Source organism: Bombus affinis, chromosome 4 (genome assembly GCF_024516045.1).
Source record: "Bombus affinis isolate iyBomAffi1 chromosome 4, iyBomAffi1.2, whole genome shotgun sequence".
Taxonomy (NCBI): domain Eukaryota; kingdom Metazoa; phylum Arthropoda; class Insecta; order Hymenoptera; family Apidae; genus Bombus; species Bombus affinis.
This window is the reverse complement of record NC_066347.1, coordinates 12987015-13010462: the sequence shown is the minus strand read 5'-3', so window position 1 is coordinate 13010462 and position 23448 is coordinate 12987015. Positions and strand designations below refer to the sequence as shown.

Genomic DNA, 23448 nt, shown 5'->3' with positions numbered 1-23448 from the left:
CGACCCTGCCAATCAGAAATTTCGCCGGGAAATGAAAATGCGAAAGTAACGCGACAGGTAGTTTTCTGCGAATCGTTTCGAACTCTGTATTCCCCGAAAATTGGTAGGAACTGAACTTGGTTTGGCGATTCAACACGAACCTCGAAATGTATCGTTGGATTTGTTCGGTTTCGCGTGTGTGTATGTCAGGAGCGTTGAGCCGTTTCACACATTTCTGTTTTACCATTTACCTGTTTTCTTTCTTCCTTTTTTTTTTACATAGGTAGCTTCTTTGTGACACATTGTTTTCCGTGAAATAAGTTCGTTTAAGCTCATTTTTATCCATAGGCTTCAGTTCTGTGTACAAACAGAATACAATAAATATGTCGGGAATAAAAATTGTAAAAATTCGCGTACGATACTCGATCCGTAAGATTGAAAAACGATGCCGTATGTTGTTTTCTCTTTTTATTCGTGTTGTACTGTACACAATAAGCGATGAACAACTCTCGTCTGTTCGCCTTATTCGCTGAGCAATTATTGTAACAATTTCGGTACCGTTCTGGTAAGAAAGCATAGCTATATAAATACTTCTCCGTTACCTATTCGTTACGATAATAAAATAACGTTTACATCGTCGTCTCAAGGAATTAAATGGGTCCTTAAATTACGTCGGTTCCATTACAACACCGTTTCCAAATGAAAAGTATCGTCGCACCAGTTTTTCCGAACACTCAGTCGCTCTGGTTCATATGCACGCGTATTTTTAAACGCTAGTCTCGATTTTAAAGAATCAAGCAAATAATATTCGCATGAATTTCGTCGCGTGTACACGAAGTGTTGCGTGTTTCGATCAATGAAAGAAATATTTAAATATCGTGGATATAAAATACAAAATATTTCTAAATAAATACGACCTTATCCTTGCAAATTCTTCATGTCTGATCAAATTTCCATTTTGATCGAACCCTAACACAAACGTGATTTTCTAAAAAATATATCCTTCGCACAACACCAAGCGACACGATTCAACCGAAGCAACGTCGGCACTCGTGCAACAGCACATTTAAAAAAATATTTCATCTTGATCGAATCGACCTTCAGCGACTACCGACTCTCTAGCGACCTCGTTGCTGGAATCTCGTTCGTAACTGACAACGAGATCGATCCTCAGAAGCAGTTTCGTGAGGTAAATTGCTGCTTGGCCAATGACAGTCTCCTCTGTTTCATCACCAACGTGCTTCGATTCGAAAATTTTCGACGAGAAAAGAGGGATACGGGGGAATACGTGAATGAGGAGGAATGCGTGGGTCGTAGGAGGAGATAGAACGTATACATGAACCAACGCAAACGTTATCTACAAATTCACGTCACGTTCGTGCATCTTGACATCCACGAATCTTATTTGAAGCTTCCATTGGACGACTTTCTCTCTTTTCTCTTTCTCTCTCTCTCTCTCTCTCTCTCTCTCTTTCTTTCACATTTAATGCTCTCGAGAGCGACCGATTTGAAGAAATTTGCGTGAGAAATTCACTCGAATTATTATTACTCAAACGTACAATATCGTAATAGAGAATTGTTCAATAAGCATCGCCGAACTTTTCGATGTTTTCTCGAGTCTTTTTTTTTTGTTAGTATACAGCGTATATACATTGGTCTTCCATTAAGTTTTGGCAACGTTTCGACGAGGGCGTTCGTTTAAAGCGACGATTTACGACTACAGGCAAGCACGGGCGTGCAATCAACGAAAAGAACGAAAAAATAAAAGCGGAAAAGAAACGAAAGAAACGTGCTGCGTCACTTTCGACCACGTTCGAACGAGAAACTTGGACGTCCTATCGAACCAAAAGATACACAAAAGAACTCGCCGCCATCGGACTTCCTTTTAATTGAAAACCGTTTCTCCTTCTGACGTTTCTAGGAGTGTAGCAACACACGATTTCTCGGTTTACCGATGGAAAGACGGTAGCTACGATCGATCCGTCTATCTTGCTGGAGGACGTCGAACGAGTTTCCCTTTCGTTCCGATTCACCGATCGTGGGTTTCATCGGTTGCTTTTAAATGAAACTTCGATTGATTGGTTGTACGTTTCCGACCTGGTTTAATCTAGGTCGGAGAGTATTCCGAAATCGGCTTGTTTTTATCTATCACTAATTCCTAAATATCTATTGTTTCTGATTAAGAAGAATTGAAATGCTGAAATGAATTTATTAAATTGTTAGAATGTCATTTTTTATTTCTACTCATTTGCTTCCAAAATTTATCGGATGATGATATCAGAACGTGCCATATATATATGAAAAAAAGAATAGATTTATTGTGCGAAAAATATAAAATAAAACAATGTTGGAAAGACGAGCGTAGTCATGGATCGAAAAGTAAAACGATTATTTATATTCCTTCGATTACAGTATCATTGTTAAACTGCCAGTTATTACTAACTCGTGTAATACACGTTTATATTTTTAAGAATATAATTAAAAAAATAAAACCTAAATATTATTAGATATTATAACTTATATATTTTATTTCGAATACTTTATATATATTTCTGTATATTATGTACGTTCTGTACATACTTGCACCTTGAAAATTTTTCATAAGCGCATAAATATCTACAATCAAATTATTATCTCTCGTAATCGACATTTTAACACATGGATAATAAATCGTGCTTTAGCCAAACGTTCGATACGTTGCCGAACAAAGCTCATCGAAGAATGACGTACATCATTATTATCTTTTCTCTTTCTTCCATCGACGCACACTTCCTTACTCGATTTTCTTACAAAAGCCATACCAAACGGCCAGAAACGCCGATACGTTTAATTAAACGCTAAATATTGGCACCGTGTAATTACATATGTGCGGAGAACTACGTGTCCGGCAATTAGAGACAAAACACGCACAGAAGAACGATCCGAGGAAAACGATTATGACGATAGCGAGTCGATTGTGTACGTGTCTCTGTAATACTGCCCGATCATCCTCGATGCACGTGTGAAAAATAAATTTCAGAGTAACTTGACTCTCTGTTCGATCAAAGTTCGACGTGTCGTGTCGTCGCGAAATAGGGACCAATTAATGTGGTTAATTAACTATATTTACACATTTACCAAGGGCTTCTCCGATCATATTTCAGTCCATTTTTATCAATATTGTCCGCTATGAACGCATGCGTCTCTGTCTCGTAGGAACGACGTAGAGAAAGAAAAATACTCTTCGAAACGACGCTTCTGCGGAAGAAAAGCGTAAACCAGATTTCACCCTCGTGATCGTGTAATTTTCTCTATCGATCGGTCGTACAAGGTCTTCGCGATATTTTCAACGTATCACGAACGTCGTGTATTTTGTCGTATGCTTCGTCGATCCGCGTATTTCTGGAAAAAAGAACGATCATTAAGGGGTTCTGGGTTAAGGCTTCATTTACGAATCGACTCTCGTTAGATTCTTGTTTCACTCGTTTCGTTCCCCAACCGAACGTTTCCTCTCGAAATCCCTCTCGATCGCGAGAAAAAAAATTACACGGAAGAAACCCAGCGAACCGGTAGCATCGCGACGAGCGCTGTTTCTCTGAGAACGTCGAAAGCACACTCAAAGTACAGCGAATAATTGTTTAAAAACACGTCGACGCTACCTCGACGATAGTAGTAACTATATAACCAACGCCGATCAGTTACTTGTCCAAAAGATTATCGCCAGACTCCAACTACGTTACTCTCATTTTTATTTCGGTTAGAACCTTCCATCGCTTCGTTTCGTATTACCCGAAGGTAGACTGTAAACGGGGAACCTAGTCGATGCGTTGCTCGCTTGGTCCTCTTCAATGAAAACGCAGTCGTTGTGATCGACGTCTGCTGCACCCGCGGTGCTTATCATATCGTAGACATCGAATACTTAAATACCGCAACTCGTTCGAAGTGGAACGTTTCCTCGACTTCGCGTATTTCTCGGCCACCTCGTGACATTTCACTGGTCGTCGCATACACCTGGAGTGTCACGCGGAAAAACGCGGAAACAACCACCTATATTTTCGTCTTCCGTTTCTTCTCCTTTCGTTCGCATTGTCAGAAACTGAAACACGCGAAAAGTAGCCGAGAGTACCAACAAGTCCTAGACTCGGAGCTGTTCGAGCCACGAACACATCGACAGACAGAAACTCGTCGAACTGCCAGCGTTTAAGGCGAGAGGATGAGAAACAGAGACATAGGTGGAGAGTTAGTCGAAGAGTTTCGCGAGCTAGAGCGTCTCCAGGAGGTTCTGGACGAGAAGCGCGGGAGCGGTCACGCGTGCCTTTCCCTTTCTAGACTGTCTACAGGTACGTACGTTGCAACGAGGCGCTCGCTCCAGCTGTTCCGACTTGTTGCTGTCCTGCTCGAGCTGCACTGACACGCTGGCGACACGCGGTGTCGAACAACCGCCCTGCTGCAACAGACAATTCGACATGTTTGAAGGGGAACCCTGACGTTTACTGCCTCGTCGAGTGTACACGGGCTGGAACACGCGTCGAGGGGACTATCGCCCCGGATCGCCGATCGTGGCTAATCAACCCCGCATGCGGATCAACGCCTCTGACTTTTCGTTGTTTCGCCGCGGCTAAACAGGTGGTTCATCTGTCGCTTATTTTCTACTTTACAGGGAGAAGGTGGGTTTCGACGAGCGTGGCTGAATTTAAGGAGAATATTGTGAGAATTTTGTGAGATATCGAAGGCTGGGAAGCGAGTATATCGCTAGGCCAAAGTATTAGGACATCTACGCATTACACATTTATTGAAAAAGTTTAACAGAACTCTACTTGGCTGGTATTTTACGTTATAAGGTACTTGTGATACGAATGAAATAGGAAATTTATAATAAAATAGTCGTATAGAAGTAGTGTTTTGGTGTTTTGTGGATTTAAGTTTAAGAATCGGTCGAAGGGCGAGTTTGTAAGTTCTAAATTATTAATATTTACTTTCAGGTGATACCGAATAATTTGTTGAAATATAACTTGACAGTCTTCAAAATTTGAAATCCACGATTTCCTAGTGTGTAACAAGAGAATTAAATTACTCAAAAAATTAGTATATTTTCTAATATTAGTATATTCTGCAATAGCGAAACGAAAGTACTTCATTCAATAACAAAAATAGAAAGTTCATGCAATCGCGAGAAATATAAGGAAAAGAGTGTTTATAACAAATCAATAGGAAACGTTTGATCGAAAAACAAAGGGGAAGAAGAACGACAGGATGAAAGAAAGAGACGTCGGTTCAAAGTGGGCAAGTTTCTACAGGGTTGAATCGTTAACGACTGGAACGAATTGTGCCGAAGCTCTGAGCGAGCACTGCTTTGAAGGGGCGCGCCAGTGAAGAAAGGGGCAGGAATGAACGTAGAACGAGAGGGAACAGGAAGAAGCCCTAGCGGAGCCGAATCTATTTAATTAGAATTATGGCGATACGACGTAACCGAAGAATCTCAAGTAATCTGTCAATGAGTTTAACAGGTCACTGGAAGCGTCGACTGGCTCGCGGTATCCGACTTTCCTCCCACTAATTCGTTCAATTACTTTTATCACGACATCTTCCACGACATGGAAGGGAAAGACTCTTAAGTTCGCAGGCGAAATGAAGCGAACGTCGCCGAAAGAATGACGGAAATATTAAAACGCGCGGATCAAAGGGAAAGGGTCATAATGCAGGATGAACGTCAAGCGGTCTTGAAACTTAATAGAAGTATTAATATTATGTAGCCGTTTCCGATCGTGTCGTTTCTACAGTAGAACCAATTTCGACGATCAAGGAGAAACTAATAAATTTTATTATCAGAAGTTTTATAATTTCACTCGAGCGATATAGCATTGCGAGTTGTAATTAATTATTGTTGTAATACAATGGTATTATGATGCGCTGGTGTTACGGATTATCGTACAAGTTTCGACAATATATTTTATAGGTAAAAATAAATATAACGCTGTAAGTGATTTATCGTCAAGTTGCAGAAAATATATGAGGCAGGAAGTAATGGATTTATTCCCAGATAAATGATATTCCTGTTTCGTATTGATTTAGTGAATTAAACATAGCGAATTAAATAAATTAAGTGATAAATCGGTTTATAAACTAATCCAGTCGCATGTTGGTTTTACGTTGTCTCTATGTATTTTCGTATTCCAAGTACATATAATATTATTCATAAGCCTCTAACGCATCAGTGTACTATAGAATTTATTCGATACGTAAATAATTAATTCAGCACATTTGCCTTGTATCTATTAAAGCGTAACGTTAATATCATTTATTTACTTATTTATTTTTTGATCCTGTGCGATGTTAAAAATAAAAGCACCATTTTGTTCGCGTTCAAAACCAACTTTTTGATAACGTTTTCAAGGACTTTTGTTTATACAATATTTTCGTACCAGCTTTAGCCGTAGAACACGCTCATCCCCTAATTATTTATATAACGCAGGAATGTGAATAAAAAAAGATAATTGTGCAGGGGAATGAATTTTCTTGAAAGGAAGAGTAAAAATTCGATATGAAAGTCTTTTGTCGAAAGCTTCGTTTTTTTTTTTTTTTTTTTTTTGAGAAAATCAGGTTTCAGAGATTTGTGAAATATATTATATTATATAATTTTCACATTTGATTCGATGATACTCGATTTTGCATGATATTCGCCATGAATATTATCTAAATAGAAATGAAAATTACTGACCGACAAGCAGATATTTCCTTGATGTTGATGCGCTCGACGACGAGATTCACTTTGCAGCTGCCACGCGCGTATATAAAGATCGCCACGATATACGAGGCCACCTCGTTTCGCTCGTAACATCAGATGCCATCTGAAACGTAAATATGCAAAACATATTTCAAGCTGCTCCAAATACGATCAAAATTTTAAATGACCTCTTCGAGTAGGACAATAAATATTCACTTCAGCGCATTATTTACGAGGTCAGAGAATTTTCCACATTTCCAGATTTATTAATAATCAATCACGTGTCACTAGCGTGCAGATAAAATAGCAAACTTCGATAAATTTCAATCGTTTTAAATTGTTTTAATTGTTTCTAAATTTATAACAAAAGCGGAATGAAGATATTAAAAGCTATAATAGTCCGTATAATTTGACAATTAAATGTAAAATTACTTATAATAAAACTCGCAATATGTTTCGAACCTTTACTATTTTAACTAAATCTTCAACATTTTGATTCTATTAAATAAACATATAACATTTTCACAGCATATAACCTTGTCTATACGCGTATCAAAGTTAGTATACAATTTATTTCATAATAATATTATACTAAATTTAATGTTATTACACAATACGTGTATATGAGATTGTGTATAACGCATTAACCGAACGAACAGACAATTTTAACTCATTAAACGTAACAAAAGAACGAAATTTTCTCATATAATGCTTCATTCTCGGTGAATTCGAACGCGTCATCTAAATAAAACGAATAATCTTGCATTTGTTGATTTAAAACGACAGAGATCGAAAAATGTTCGATCCCTTGGCTTTATAATAAGAGAGGAAACATGCATCTAAGGTAGCTGCGAAATAAATTGCCAGACGGTCGCAAGTCATGGTTTGCATTCACCGGTGATGGAGTTTCTAGCGAACGTCTCACACCCTCTCGATAAAATAAATTCGTAAATGACACACCCTTTTCACGCGTCACTTCCGCGCGCGCAGTTCATTCTCGGCAGCTCTTTTTTCGCGGCCGAGCGGCGTGTTTACGAAGCGGAAAAGAGGGTGAATATCAGGAGTCAATAGTCGAGCTCCAAGGAGGACGCGCGCGCGATCCTTTATCGTGTCACATACTTCCCTCGGAACATTAACCTGGGAACTCTTGATATTTTCTCGCCAAGAACGAACACGTAGTTGAACGTCGAGCAGGAAATAAAGATTATTTAAAACGTACACCCTGTTGCGTCTACCAAATATACTGCGCCGCTTAGTTAAAATGTCTTATCTAGCACTTTGAACTTGAGAAAACTGAAATTTTATTATTATCTTTGTGCTAACTCTGTTCTCCTTTATTCAGTTAAGAAATTATAGTCATTATTTCTCTCTGGTAACAGCTTATATAACGCAATCTCGCTTAAAAGATAACGAACGAACACGTCCTCGATCTTTTCAGTATATCTCGATTGAGTTGCATTAAAAGAAGAAAATACTTTATAGATTAAAGAATAACATGTATTGATATCATAACAAGATTGTAAGCAAGTTTTCCAATTCTACTATCTTTCTCATCTTCAGCCTTTTCTTTCCAAAATGTTTTTAGATATTCTCAGTTTTCTGTTCCTTTCGTTCGTTATATTCAATGATCCTGGATAATCGCAGAATACACGTGTAGTACACTGCTAATGAAATCTCGAAACGTTTTTCATAATCCACGTAATACGTAGATAAATTAATAAAAGGTTTCTACTAGTATTTAAATATTTTCCTGAGCCATTGAACATCGATTATCTTAAATATTCTATGCGAGATCTTCTAGATGAACACGATATTATAAAAGCTTGATAGGAGCAGAGTTCAAATACGCGCTGAAGGAGAAAAGGGCGATTATAAAATTCCAGCAGTCCAAAGGAAAATTTCCAGGGACGCCTTGTTAAACGATTTTCGCGGAATATTTGCGCATGCCTTCCGGAACGGTGCGGCGCCGCGATAATTTTCATCGGCCTTGGAATTTCCTTCAAGATACGGCATTCCTCGTTTCAGCTACGCTGTTCGGTACGTTCGCGCCGCTTCATAAGGAAATAAGAGGCCACGCGAGTTCCAGCTTCCCGCGTTCTATTCTTTCCCACTTCCTTTCGTCGTATGTTTTCTTCAATTCCTTGCGCGTCTTTTTGCATGTCGTTACCAGGTAACTACTCCCCGGCTAATTCACCCTCGCGAGAGAACACTTAGTTTCTCGAACGCGAAACACCCCAACTCTTCGTCGCATTCTACTATTCTTTTCATTTCTTTCTAACGTAGCCGAGTTAAAACGACGTGAAACTACCCCTTAATTTCCGATTGCAGCGTTGATAGGTCGCGATTGATAAATACGTGCGATATATAAGTCTCATGTACGTAATATAAGGACAGTTGAGCAATTTGTTTAGCGAAAGACTTTATTTCGTTTTCTTATATTCGATGGAGGAAAAAGAAGTAAGGAAGTAATCGATTTTTTAACATATTTCGATAATACTGAACTTAAAAATAAAGACATCGAAAACTTAATATCGTAAAATAGAAGTTTTTATCGAAATTGGTATACACTGTGACAGAAGAAGAATTTGATCAAGTTTCGATATTTGTATATCACTGTCGAGCTCGCTTGGCGTTTTAAGACCACCGTTTCCCCTGTACCTTTCGAATGTATAGTATTTCGTAAATTTTCCAAAAAATCTGCTCGCGTGAATAGGTGCACACGATTTCAAGCTCGACAGGCCGAAAATACAGAATCGGAGGTAGCGTCAGTAAATTCCCGATTTATCAGCTCGACGAGCGCTTAACGCAACGGTGACGACGTTATCGCTGCCTATGGAATCATCCTCTGACGCAGTGGCTTCCCCCGGAATTTATATGTTTGAAAAAGCTACGCTGTATAAAGGGGATGCTGTACGATCTACTTGACATTTTTACGTTATTTTCAGACGACTTGCTAATTCGTAATTTTAGCTTGAATTACCTATTTGCTGTTCTATGTCGAATAGGATTCAACGTTTTGTTGTATTCTTTTTTCGTTTAATTTCAATTTATAAAATGCATTTTTTTGGATATTATACGCTGATCTAATAAAAATAAAGGTAGATATATTTCCGATCAAAAGTCATAAGACGTCTCTTAGTTTTACTAAAATTTTAATATTTGAACAGGGATTATGAATTTTAAATTGTCTACATTTTTTGATAAAACTTTTAGTACGTCAGCAAAGCTCTTTATCGTTAAAAAATAATTTATTCATCTTTTTTATCAGTTTCGGGACAAATATAATAATTCTAAATTCCGTTGCAAAAATTATTCATTCTAAAATAAATTGCATCTCGATATTCAATCCCGCCACGAATGAGTATTTTCCCCTACGAAAAATAGAGATTTACAGGAAACACATGCTGACCGGATTTTAAAAAATGACTGCAAACGATGTGGATCGAACTAATGTTCGATAATTTTCCATCGGTTCGTAAAACCATTCGCGTCCATGTCAACGTAGATAACGCGTCAGTCAGTATTTTTAACTGGTACATCGCACAATTTTGTTTCCAATATGGTATTAGTTTAGCGTTGAAATATTTCTGTGATTGAAATTGAACGCTTTCGTCTGTCTAGATAACCCTCGCCATAACAGAGGGCTGTGCTTCCAGAAAATCGACAGTTCATTAAATTTTTTTAAAACAGTTAGAAACATAGAAATCGAGTGAATCATATTTTTATAATTTTATAATATAATGTGATATAAATTATTATATAAAATATTACAATGGGAAGAGTTAGATATAATTACGAAGAATGTGAATTTCGAGTTCTTTACAATCTATCTTTGAAATATCTACGTCAACATTTTCATCCTAATACAATTTATAATTTTCCGCGAAAGAATATAATTCGTATAATTCCACTGTAATTACGATTTTCTACTTTAGGTCGGAGCTTCTCAAAACTGTACGACAAAAGTTTGTCAAAGGAGACGTGCAGACATTTTCACTTCTATTTTACATTATTTATTTTCATTCGTTTGCTGAAACACGTTCAGTTATTTAGATTTATGGATGACACGACAAAGGTTCTAACCAGTCCTTTATGATTATGTATCTTCGGTAACAGGCTGCTGAGCAACTTTAAAAGATGTAATTCAAAGAAATTGGACGCGTTTTATATATATAAGATAAAAGTTAACCAGAAGGAAAATTTATTTTTTGCCTTAAAAAAGGCAACTTACTTAAATTATGCGTAATCAGATACCTGGATAAAAATGAATCTCACAATGAATTTCCACTGCACATGGATTCATATTAATTTTTTAACTAAACATTTCAATACACATAAATTTGTTTAGCAATTTAATTCTGCCGCTTAAATAACGGCTAGTGAGCTAAATAAATTGCCCAATGCTATACTTTAAATCTAAAACAGTAGCTGTGCGTTCAGAGCGTAAATGGAATCTGGAACCAATCGACGAAAACCACTGACGATTTACGAGAAGTTAATTTGACATTCGTGCAACCGCTGCAAAGTGAAAGCCATTCTACCATATATCGAAATAAATAAGCCGTAAAAATCTCAGCATCGTACAAAGTTTATAATAATTCGATTGTTTCACTTCAATTATACCCAAAATTGTATCTACGATTTTCAAACAGTTTCATTCTCTGCTCGTGATATTTTAATGGCGAACAAATTTATTTGCGTAATATCAATGTGCAGAAGGTCTCTAATGTGAGTCGTTCGGAAACAATCAGCTACACTGGCACACATACAGGAGGATTTCTTTCGAATCTTCTCCGTTGATTACCGACAAGCGTCGTTTGATAGCGCGATTCGCGTTTGCGAATTATGCGCGTGATGATTTGTATTATATATAACGGAAGAGCTCATGGTTAAACGTTGGCCAGTTCCGTAGTTCTTCCGTTGAATTATTCATCCGCTTGAATAATTCATAAGTCGAATTTAGCGAAGGGATGAACAATGAAACGACCGAAAATGCGGTGTAAGATTTGACAAATTTATCGCTTTATGGTTTATTTACAAGCGCGTTGCCGTTTGCGACTGCTAGAAGCGCAATCCACTTAAACGGCGAATCAATATTTTCCGGACCGCGGCAACCCAGCTGTATGGCTGCACGCAGAAATAAATAAATCTCGAGGGTCCACAGCATTTTATTATTATTACGTTGCCGAACAGACACCTAAGCCTGTCATCTGCTATTTTTGTCAGTCGAACAGATTGTTCGCCTTACAATTAGCGAACGATTGGATTTTTATCTTGCATGGAATTTGAAATGTACAATTGTGATTGAATATCGTATTTGCCTAATTCACTTTTTAAATAATCTTTGTAAGGGATAAAACGGCGAAACATTGGAATATCGCTTCATTTCCATTGAACAGAGAAAGATTAATTATCCTTTCTTTAATCGTGAAATCAGTTATCACGGAGTTCGATCTTGTGCGAAGTATTGTAAAATGTCTATCCTCAAAGGGTTAACTTTTCCCTGTTGCACTTTTTGCATCACTTTCGGTTCGTTGTCTATCGTATCTTTTTTATTGTTAAGAACTCTGTTCAGTTTTTGTTTGAAGAAAATACAGCACGAAAGAATCATTGATATGCATGAATTTTTGTGCCAATTTTATGTCAAAGTGCTTTTTAAAAAAAGTCTGTTTATTTATTCTAAGAAGAGTGAAATTTAGATATACAATTGTGAGAACTGTAACAAATTTAAACGTTAAAAAGATTCTTTCCTGTGAATAATTCAGATATACCTCTACCGATCGTAATTTTGAAATACCGTGACCTCCTATTTTTGAAACAACCGATAATGACTCGATATTATCTCGATATTTATTATACAGCCATCTCTAATATTGTTATTATATCTATAACATTTTTATTGTATTTCACGTGCAATTCATATTTATTGCCAATAAAGAAGTCGCTTTTTTGTCACCTAAATCCTTTACCATACAAAGTTCTCAATTACTTTGTAAACTTGGCTTTCGTAAAAAATTTCTCGAATATGTACATAAAGAATGTTTGTACGCGAAGATTGCTAAATTTGCTTTGCAAATCTGTTCTCGAGCTTTTTGAACGTTCCAGAAAGAAATTCATCGATGAAGGTCTCTAAAAATTTATTCCAGGTTAGATAGCATTTTTTGGATGTGTGTAAAAGAAATTCGACGAATAAAGGAACCGTTCTTCCAACACATTCACATTCTTTTGCACGTGCTATTAACGTTGTTTCAAATGTATCACAAAATTTTAATACGTTTCATTTTACATAAAAATAGCCAAATATACATAAAAAGTATATACATGAAAAAAATATACATAAAATCATAGAAACAAATGTTCCAAATGTCTGTAACGACGAAGATACTATTTACGAAATATATTTAAATTTTGATTGAATATGAAACTTCCGCACCAGCTTTCATCGAAACTTCCAATGTACCAAGTACCGCACAGAAACAATAAGTTCGTTTGACCAATCCTCTAATCAAGCAACGATCTTTAATCATTTCTCAGCGAAATACCTGGAATTGGCAAACAAGTATCATCCTATTATCAATACGCGGTTCAGTTCGTGGAAAAAAGTGTCGCAGGTTAACGAAAAACCGTGAACAAATCTGCAAAGCCTCCGTTCGCCTCGCTCTACTTACAACAGTCATTAAGCTGATGCTAATGAAAAAGATCTCGTAACTATCAACTGGACGCAAACTACACGAGCCGTTCCCTCTAATATAGACTTCCAACGGCAGAAAACAAAGGAGTAGAGTATTGTAATTACTGTGTTCCCCGCCTCCACGAAAACTCATACACATACACAGAGACGCGAGAAGCGTGTGAAACGGTTCTTCCACCGCTGTACACTCGTTGGTCCGCTGGAACGTTTGCACCCCCTTTCGAAACCCTTCGCCACCCCCGCTGCTCATACCCGGCCTCTGCGGTCTGCATGGCAGATTTATATTTGCATTTAAAATTTGCACGCTGTGGCACATCTGTCAAACGCTGCATATTGAAATCTTTGCGCGTTGTGGTAGTTACACACCGATAGCGTAGGTGTCGTCAATCTGCTCGATCTCCCTTTCTCTCCTCCACTTCCAACCAGTCATCACCACTTTTCGCGTTGTTTCTCCAAAATTTAACCTGCGTGTATAGTCGACTATCGTCTGACCGGACCAGTTGGTTGACCACGCCTGTGTCATTCGGTAGTTCAACCCTCTGAAACTGCGCCAAGCTCGCGCAATTCTTGCCGACCGTAACACCTCTCCAGGGTCTACCATTATCACGGTGATTTTGAAACGATGCGAAATTTGACTGCATAGTGACTTTTCGGTTTTAGGGGGAGAGGAAACAAACTTTGATCTACCGCGTTTTAATAAACGTGGCCCGGCTATCAAACGATGGTCGTCTGGTATTGAATTATGAAATTTGTTGCTAGTAAATCATCATCCTTTGTCTTGTAATATCATAAGGATTTCCCATTTTCTTATCGAAATATAATATAATCTTCCTAATTATATCAGTTAATCCCCTGCAATTCTGTATCTATAGGTACATCACAAGAAGAACGATTTTAATTATTGAAACTTCAAATGAATAGATTCTCTGTAACAATAAATTACCTATAATAAATGGATTAATTATCTTTATACATTTAGACCAAAGCAATATATCTTTGTCTTCTGCTAATCTTTCTAACCTAATCTAACTTACCTATTAATAGCTGGCAAAATCACATATGCCACCAACATGTGCTTTTATACAAATAATTCCATATATCCACAAAGCATGTAACAGATATAACACCGTCACGATTGTTCGACCAGTTCCAGGAATTAATCACTTGCTATTCCAATCAACGCTTCACTAAAACCGTACATATTACCACCGAATATCGGTCAATCACACTTCTGCTGACACGAGAACACAACCGCCCATACGAAGCGATTAAACCGGATGGGCACGGAATTTTTTTGCGTCCACCTAAATCAAACGTCTAGGTTTTCAATGTCAATCGACAACCCATAAAAACTCACTAATTGAACGAAGCTCGTTCTTCCTCCTAACTCCAATTGGAAAAAAAAGAAAGAAATGAAAAAAAACAATATACCCCTCTGCAATCCTCTAAACTCGTTCGCTGGAAAACTGACCGCGCGCTGGCTTTTTATCGATCACCGAGATCCCTGTACCATAATTTTGGTCAGCAAGAAAGAATTGATTCCGCGTGCATTCATTCGCACATACCTCCAGGGCGCCGCCTGCAAAAACAACGCGAATCGTCGCCGGCAAATTTACTGTGCCTTTTTTATGGATGCTATTTGCGTTGCGAGGCGTCAGGGGGTTGCAATACGCGAGTCTCCGAGAGGGGCGTTGCGTGTTATAACGGATCTTTATGCATCTATGGGGAATTTAACCCTTTCGCAGATGGACCTCAGGCTCTTTCTCTCCTTTCCGGAGATATAACAAAAGGACGCGTGTTATTAAAAACACTAAACCCGCGGGACTCGTCGTATCGTAAGAGACATCGTTTACACACGGTACAACGCGCAATTGAACACAACACGTTACGACAATCCTTTCCACTTGTTATTAATTTACACGAAGAATTTGCATTCGAAGGGTTAGCCACGACCGATGATAATTTTGCGTCGAAACGAAGGATGAAAAAGTGGAGGAGAAAAGCGGAGGAAGGTCGAACTGAATGCAAGGGGTTAGTTGGCCGACCACTCTATAATCCAGGTACATACGTATGCACGCGGGAACAAGGGGTTGAAAACTGGACAAACGACGCGATTGCTATCCAGGGATGAAAGTTCCATGTCAACTCCGAAAGTCGAAGTTGCTAAGCTGTTCCAAACGATTCGTTTGCACTGTCGACGAGCGGCCGAGCTGCGGCATTTTTCATCGGTATCAAAAGAGTTTCTCCGCTGAGCTTTCGTTTACTTCTGCCAATTTACTTCTCAGAGTCGAGGCTGAACGATGATCAACACACCCGTGAATTAGCATTAATATTCCTTTCGGCTGGTGAAGTTGCAACGCATCCGTCCGTTTCAGTGATTCGTATTCTTTTATTACCTTCAGAATTCTCCCGTTTGAACTTGCTTAAATGTTTGTACACTGATTTCTACGTGAATTGGTTTGGTGATAATTAAATTCGCTTTTGTGCGATAGGTATTAAAACAGAGATTAATAGGATGTATAATTGTAATTATCGCAGCTTATTATATTGGTTGCTGTCGACGCGTACATTGCGTTATTTCAATTATGTGAGTTGCTGCTCACGCCACAGCTATGGTGTATATTTCGTTTATGTATTTTAATAAAATGATCTGGAAAAACGAAAGGAGTAATAAGCGATGCGTTGCAACAAACGTCGTTTAAGATAAAGTTATCTCTGGTGAAAAAAGTGAACAGTTTTTCTAGCGAGTTATTTAATTAATAAAGTTAGAGACGACGAGATAATGAGAACATCGATACGATCATTTGTATTTCAATGTAAAGCTTGTTATTATACCAGATTACATTACTGTGTCATTACACGTATTGAATTTGTTCATCTACGTATGAGAATTATTAGCTTATTCTATCTTCATTAATTATTAATTAGTGTGCCAGTGAAAACGCAACTCACTTAATAGTATGGCGTCATATAGATCAACAACGTTCATATTATATTTGTTCTTAGTATACGTATCATCGATTTGCTGAAAGAGTAATAACACAACTATATAGAAAAAGCAAATTTTTCCTGAAATCGGTTTGATGCATAAAAAATAGAAAAAAAATTAAAAAAGAATTACCATGTCAGCTTTTCAATTATACGATTCTTCTTGAATAATCTAATTTCAGCGCATAAAAGAATGACGTTTTTATAGATAAGCAATTGTTGCAAATATTTCAAAATTCATTTCGGACATTTTCTCACTCATCTACCAAATCAACGACGCAATATAATGATATGAACATGTCTATATCGACGTAACGTCATTTCTATGCTGTGCTATTAAATGAGCGACAAGTTTCATTCGTTATCGCTATATCGCATACGTTTCAAGAAATTTTCCTCCCTAATCTCATCAAATGGCATCAAAAATATTCAAGCTTGTACGAATACGCACATATACCAAAATTCGGCATATTGGTTGAAGTTACTTACCTGGTGATAAGTTGATGAACTCTGGGCCACTGACCCCTTGATCTCAGTATCCTGACCGTTCCCAGAAGCGACGATCTGTGCGACGGTGAGACCTCCATAGCTTTGAGGTAGTACTTGAGAGAGGGTAGCCATTTGCCTGAAGAGACAGACGACGATTTGGCGTGAGTATAAAGCTGAAGCAGGGCCGTTACGCGGCCAGAGTTCCGATGTTGTTTCGCTACTTTAAACTACTTTAACCCGTACTTTGGACCGTCGCAACGGGAACTGTCGGGCTTTATCCTACTTTAAGCTATTTAGCCGTTTTACCACCGTCACTTACCATTCTGGTACAACCACGATGCATATTCCGCGAGATGGTCGGGGCTTTTGGGTTGTAATCGGACCACGTGCCGTAGAAGAACGCCAGCGGTAGGACCAGTTGCCAATCTCGCCAGCACCAAATAGGCTGGCGTATATGCCGGGTCCAAGGATACGCATTTTTGCAGCATCCGTATACATTCCTCTGTCCTGTTCGTTTTCCTGGCAAATGGAACCACGTAACACGCTACGTTAATTTATTTTATATACGTACGTATTAGGTTACTCGAAAAGCTGATAGCGAAATTTAGGAAAAATGTTAACTATTCTGTTTACACTCATATCATTAGAAAATATATACAGCCTTTCTATTGATAACTTTTGTTCTTCACATCTGATCACGATAACGAAACGTTTGCAGATGTAATTGGATGATTTGACTGATTACAATTGTCAGCAGATATTAGGACTCGAATACAGATATTTGTCTGTCGAGTAAAGTCTTTATCTACTTCGAATCGTTTGATTCGATCGAGCGTGCTTAGTTAGTGTGCCTATTACATGCAAGTATTTAATGAAAATATCGTTGTACATGAATAATAAAATTGACAGGGTACGTTATATAGTTGTTGTGTAGAGTAACGATTTATTGGCAATTAAATTTCGGTGTGTTTCGACCGCGTTAACTATGACAACCTATCCCAATCATGTATGACGATCATTCTCGCGAAGTATAACATGATTACAATCAAGATATGGATGCCTGTACTTGCTTTTAACGTACTATGCGCAACCGTGTACATCATTGTGCATTCTGCGCGCTTCATCGTTCCGTGAAATGCCACTGTCCATGACGCTAATTTTGCGTCCACTGATTAATACAATTTTCCCTAATAGACCGGTAGATAGATACTAACCTAATAAAATTATATGCAGTACTCAAAAATTTAACTTAACGACTGCTAATGTTTATTTTCAATTTTGATAGTTAGCTCTTTGTTCGTTGGTGAATTTAAATTCTTTTGGCATTAGAATCTCTTACTAAAGATGATAGTAACGAGGAATAAAAATGTATTGATGTTGAAACGATCCTAATATGATTCATGTTCTGTTATATCTCTTTAATTATATTACTACACGATCTATTATCGAAGTTCAATTTCCAGATTTAAAACTGAAGACCGTATATCACGCGGTCATTCGTTTAATGGAAAAAGTCGATTTTAATTTCTCATTTATAAAGAAACGGTAAATACGCATCGGTATTAGTTATTAAATTATCCACATTTTCAAGTATTTCCTCATAAGTACAACTGAAAAAAAGAATGGAAGCCACGCAAAGATACTTTTTATTCATTAAATATCATAATCTATGTTATACCCATGATATATTATATATTTTCGTGCATTATATATATTCTCTGTAAATCTGTGCATCTTTGAATTTTCGATAAACGTATAAATATCTGCAGTTTAGTTATCGGTGAAAAAGTGGTTATCAGCGATTCGCGAACGAAGTTGTTCCATCAGACCTTCGAATTCCACGATCCGTAACACACTTCATAAGCCGAGTAATCCGCGAGCCACGTTCCCAGGGATTTCACGGTGGAAAATACTTTCGTGGAGGAGAGAGCCGAAAAATTTATGGGCAATGTTTCCCCGCAAGCCGGAACGAGACGAAAATGGAGTACAGCGCAGCAGCAACAGCAGCGAGTGGACGGAACGAGCAATGGCGGTATGCACGTACGCACGCCTCGCTCCCGCCGTCAATTAAACATTAATTTATCAAGCAAGAGGCGTTAATTAAAGTTTAATTTTGACCACGCCGCTAGAATTACCTTGCCACGCTAAATTTATCGCGTAGCGTATACCTCGGTATACCATTGCCTCGATATACCATTAATAAAGCAGGAAGCCGTTGGATTCGGGATTCTTCCTGTAACTCTGTTTACTCCGCGTGATGGGAGACACCATTAGATTCCAGAGCATTCGGAGAAACGAGAATTATCCTTGATTTCCACTCGTTGTTTCCTGCCGCGTCTGCCTCGTTTATTCTTTTTTTACACAAACGAACGAGTTGCTTCTTCACTTGCGAGTTTCACAGACCGTTACCATAGATACGCGATAGCGTATCGTTTCGTTTTCTCTTTGTGAACGTTTTTCAGAGGAAACAAGTTCTTATCAAACTCGAAAGAGTGGCTCTGTGCATGATTCTTGTAGTCGATAATAATGGTATCGTTTGAGCTGTCTATTATAGTGTAATTAATGTTCGATGATTAACGATAACTGTTATGATTAATTAAATTGTTAATCAGGATGAACGATGACGAGATGATTAAATATACTACTGAATTTAATTAATATTGTATCGTTATGTGTTATGATAAGATCAATATTTATGATTTTAGTAAATGTGAGTTCAATAAGAAGAATTAAATTAATGTTACCTCGTTAATCTCCGAGCATTTAATTCGTAGAATTGTATCTTACACGAACCAACGCATAAATAAAAAATAATGTTAAATAGAACGTTTCTTAATTTTTTCTGCAATATCCTTCTACGCTATTGAACATTATTACATTATATTAGCAAATTTTTACGAGCTATATGTTACAATTTCTAATTTATAAATTATCAGTATCAATAAATTCCTCTGTATAATAGCTAAGAGATAAAAAAAAAAAAAATAAAGTAAACAGCAATTTACATGACATCTGACATTTATTTCACGATGACTTATAGTCACTGACCTGTAGAGTTGACCAAGATTGTAATGAGCGTTCACGTGTCCCGGTTGAGCGTGTATCGCAGCCAAAAAGTGTTGCTCCGCTTGATCGCCCACCGAAAGTGTTCCGAGGTTGTTATGCGCACTAGCGTACGTCGGCCACAGCCTGTAATCAAATAAACACCGCTTATTTACAAAGTGATTAATGATCCGGAGGAACACGATGCGTTTCCATGCATTTAATCATGAAGGTAATTCCGTTTCCCCCATGAGCATACGTGCTCGTGTAATAATCGGCGATAGAGCTGATCAACGGAATAATTTTCATCGATCCTTCGAATCTTTTCGAGCGCAAATTTGCACAATATCGTGAAAATATTGCCGTATGTTCGAACACAACGACAAACAAGCAGGCATAACAGCAATGTAATCTCGAATCAGTTTTTGTTTCGTAATATCGCGGATTTTATCTATACTGCACGAAGAAATCGTTATGTTACAAATATTTATACGTATATTTTCCATAAGTTTCCTACGAATATAGATATTGCACGTAATACCTAAGCCTTCAAACTGAAAAAAGAAAAAAAAATGTATTGACGCACGACACACCCTGAATCTCCGAGATAATGACAAACCAGCGAACTCTTGCTTTCGATATCGTGGACGAGGATTCGATTGTATTCGGCTACATGCGCAGACGCCATCGTGTACGAATGAAAGGTGAATTCGCAGTAGGGTGAAAGATGAATTAGGTAATTTTTTCGAGCGAAACTATTCACCTTTCTCCATGGACAGGAAATTACGTTTGACGAAAATTTCCGAAAGTTTCCTTTATTAATAAATGTCCATAGAACTGGCCAGAGCAGTAGGAACCAGTAGATATCAGTTAATTATCGTTTAGTTAGAGGAAACAAGGAATGGTTAGCGGAGGAAATTAAGTGGCGCGTTTTGGTTGATTTTCAAATGATTAAACGGTTTTCTTAAACCGGTTGGAATTGTTGATAGATGTTCGGTAATGAAAATTTTCTTCGTATTGTTCGTAGAATTGCTTCGGAATAATCTCATTTCAGATTCGAAGAATAAATCTTCGAGTTCTGTTGAAAACATTAAGGATAAAAGCCAAAGTAAATAAACGTCAGTAAAATATACAGAAGCATAAATTCTTCTGATTGCTTTCATAATAGCGCATTTATCGTTAAACGTCTCGCTCGGATAATGAAACTTCTCATATTTTCCTATCTTCAAGTGCAAACAGGTTAAACACGCTCCTCTTCTTTGAATAGCATGTGGAACGCATATGGGTATTTAATTTTCAGAAAATATTTAACAACGCTGCGTATTTAAGAGCACAATTCTGCCTTTAGTTAAATCCGCTGCTCGCGTCGCCGCTGCGAACCCAATTTAGAAGTAACGTAGTTAGGGAAAATGTATTATGGTGGAAACGCGTTCTGACAAAACTTTCCTAACTTCTGACGAGAAACGTATATTCTGACAGTGATTCTTTGAAGCGACGCAATTCGGCCCAACATCGCGACGAGGATTAAAGAACAATATTATATTTCTGTGGACGGGGGATGTGAAACAACGCGCGGAACTCGATTTTTCAGCGGAAGCTACTTCGCGGAACTAAATTAAACTTTCTTATCGAAATAAAGGATACTCCTTGACTAAATAATCGTCATGAAGAAACTGGCCGGTGAAACGTTAATCGTCCACGATTTCGACGTCAACTGTCTTATAATTGTAAAGAAACAAAACTTTCGTCTTGCTATTTAACGTTTTCATCTTGAATCGAAGAAACTTTAATTTATTCAGAAATTAACCGTTACTTTTTTTAATGGAAGCTAACTACGACTTTAATTATTTCGTTTCGTTATGTAACAAGGTACTTTATTTAATACATTTATCTTAGAATGTTATAATTCGTTGGAGCTGTCGTCCAGAGAAACAGACTCCATTTCTGTATGCACTTTACCAGAGTCTGAATATAATTAAAAGTTAAAAATTTCTACCTCGTTAATATCTGACTTCCGTGCGTCCTGATATTTCACTGAATTCTTCATATTACTTAGAAGACTGTATTAAAAGGAATTTATATATATAAAACAATAAAGTAATCACAAAGAAATTATACTAATCGAGTATTTAAATATATTTAAATGATAATATTAACCAAGTACGATACACTTCTTATAAAAAGATGTTTCACAATCTCAAACACAAAAATTATTTCATTAAAATAATGTAAATCTCTAGAAGAGAATTATTTCAGTACATTGCACGTTATACATTATCAAATATTTTATTATTACAAAGAAAATACAGTCGTCACTACGATATATTATTTTCGCCTACTATTAAATTACAATTTTCAACGGACGAATAAATATCACCACAGTAGATTTGCAGAGTGGAATCTTAAATGATAATGGAAGAAAGAAATTCAACTTCTATTTGTTATTGAATACAGTTCTTTATCGATGTTTATTTTTCAGTATATAAATATATAACTCTTTGAATCGATGAATCAGCCGATATAACAATATTTTTATATCCAGTATTTAATGTACGATTAATCAATTATATTCTGCGACTAAAACTTTTTACGGAAATAAAAATAAATTAATAAATTGGTAGACGGTGGTAATAAATTAAACGAACACGCGTCATGCATCCGAAGCTCAATTAGATTGTAATGAAGTGTTGTGTTAAAACGATCTCGGAGCAACGATACGTAATTACAAAGCGAAGAAACTCATGAACAGAGAGGCACGAAGTAACCGGTCCAAAATGAGGCCTCTGTAAATCACCGACCGCCTTTCAAGATTCAAATGATTTTGCCGCACGTTGGAGGCCGGTATGAAACTTTCGCTGCGTGGTATACGTCTAAATTGCTTCGAAGCATGAAACTCCGTACTTAATAAAATGTCACTCGCACCCTTTCGGCTGCAACCCTTCTCCATGGCACGCAGTCAACTACAGCGTTACAAGCTTTAACACAGGCGAAGTAAAATCTGTGTATCCCAGCCTCTCTGTCTATGCGCGGAACACAGTTCGGATTGCGTTAACGCCATTGTAATTATAATACCGTGTAAACTACCTTCCATTCGTCGATTGCAATTTGACGGTTTGTTTTAGGGGGGAAGAGTAGGATAGTATGGATAAAATGAGAATGAATAAGAAGAGCATTAAAAAATGTAGAATCGAGCGAGAACACTTTATTCCAACTGTTTCATATTCGATAAACTATTTTGAAAATCTGTTCAGAATTTCAACGAATTTTCATATTTTCATAATCGATAACATTTGCATCGTGTTTCTGCTAAATTTATATCTATATCGTATTAATTATCATTTTATGTATTAAAACTGATAAGAACGAAATAGAATGTCGAGTCCTGTTCCACACAAAATCATCGACGATTGATACAGCAGTGCTGTTTAATGTCATGAAGTCCTCTGATTTATTATGGTATTTTATTTATTTACTGTGGATATTTTATAAACTACCGACACGATATAATTATAAAGTTTCCCAATTTTTATATGAAATTACTTTTGAAAGCAAATAT

General features: G+C 37.3%; 1 protein-coding gene across 4 annotated transcripts in view; it reads right to left on the bottom strand.

Annotated features, from left to right (window-relative positions):
• Positions 1–233: 233 nt before the first annotated feature.
• LOC126915074 (protein O-mannosyl-transferase TMTC1-like) overlaps positions 234–23448 on the bottom strand; it is a 269186-nt gene continuing 245971 nt past the window's right edge. For 2 of the 4 annotated variants that reach the window (XM_050719427.1, XM_050719430.1), the window contains exons 11-15: positions 19899–20039; positions 17170–17369; positions 16851–16986; positions 6677–6806; positions 234–4405 (exon numbers count right to left, since the gene is read on the bottom strand). In XM_050719427.1, the coding sequence (XP_050575384.1) occupies positions 4220–4405; positions 6677–6806; positions 16851–16986; positions 17170–17369; positions 19899–20039 (793 nt within the window). In that variant the 3' untranslated portion in view covers positions 234–4219. Of the gene's footprint in view, positions 4406–6676; positions 6807–16850; positions 16987–17169; positions 17370–19898; positions 20040–23448 lie in introns of those variants that run through there. The other 2 variants (XM_050719429.1, XM_050719431.1) reach the window with 2 other exon arrangements.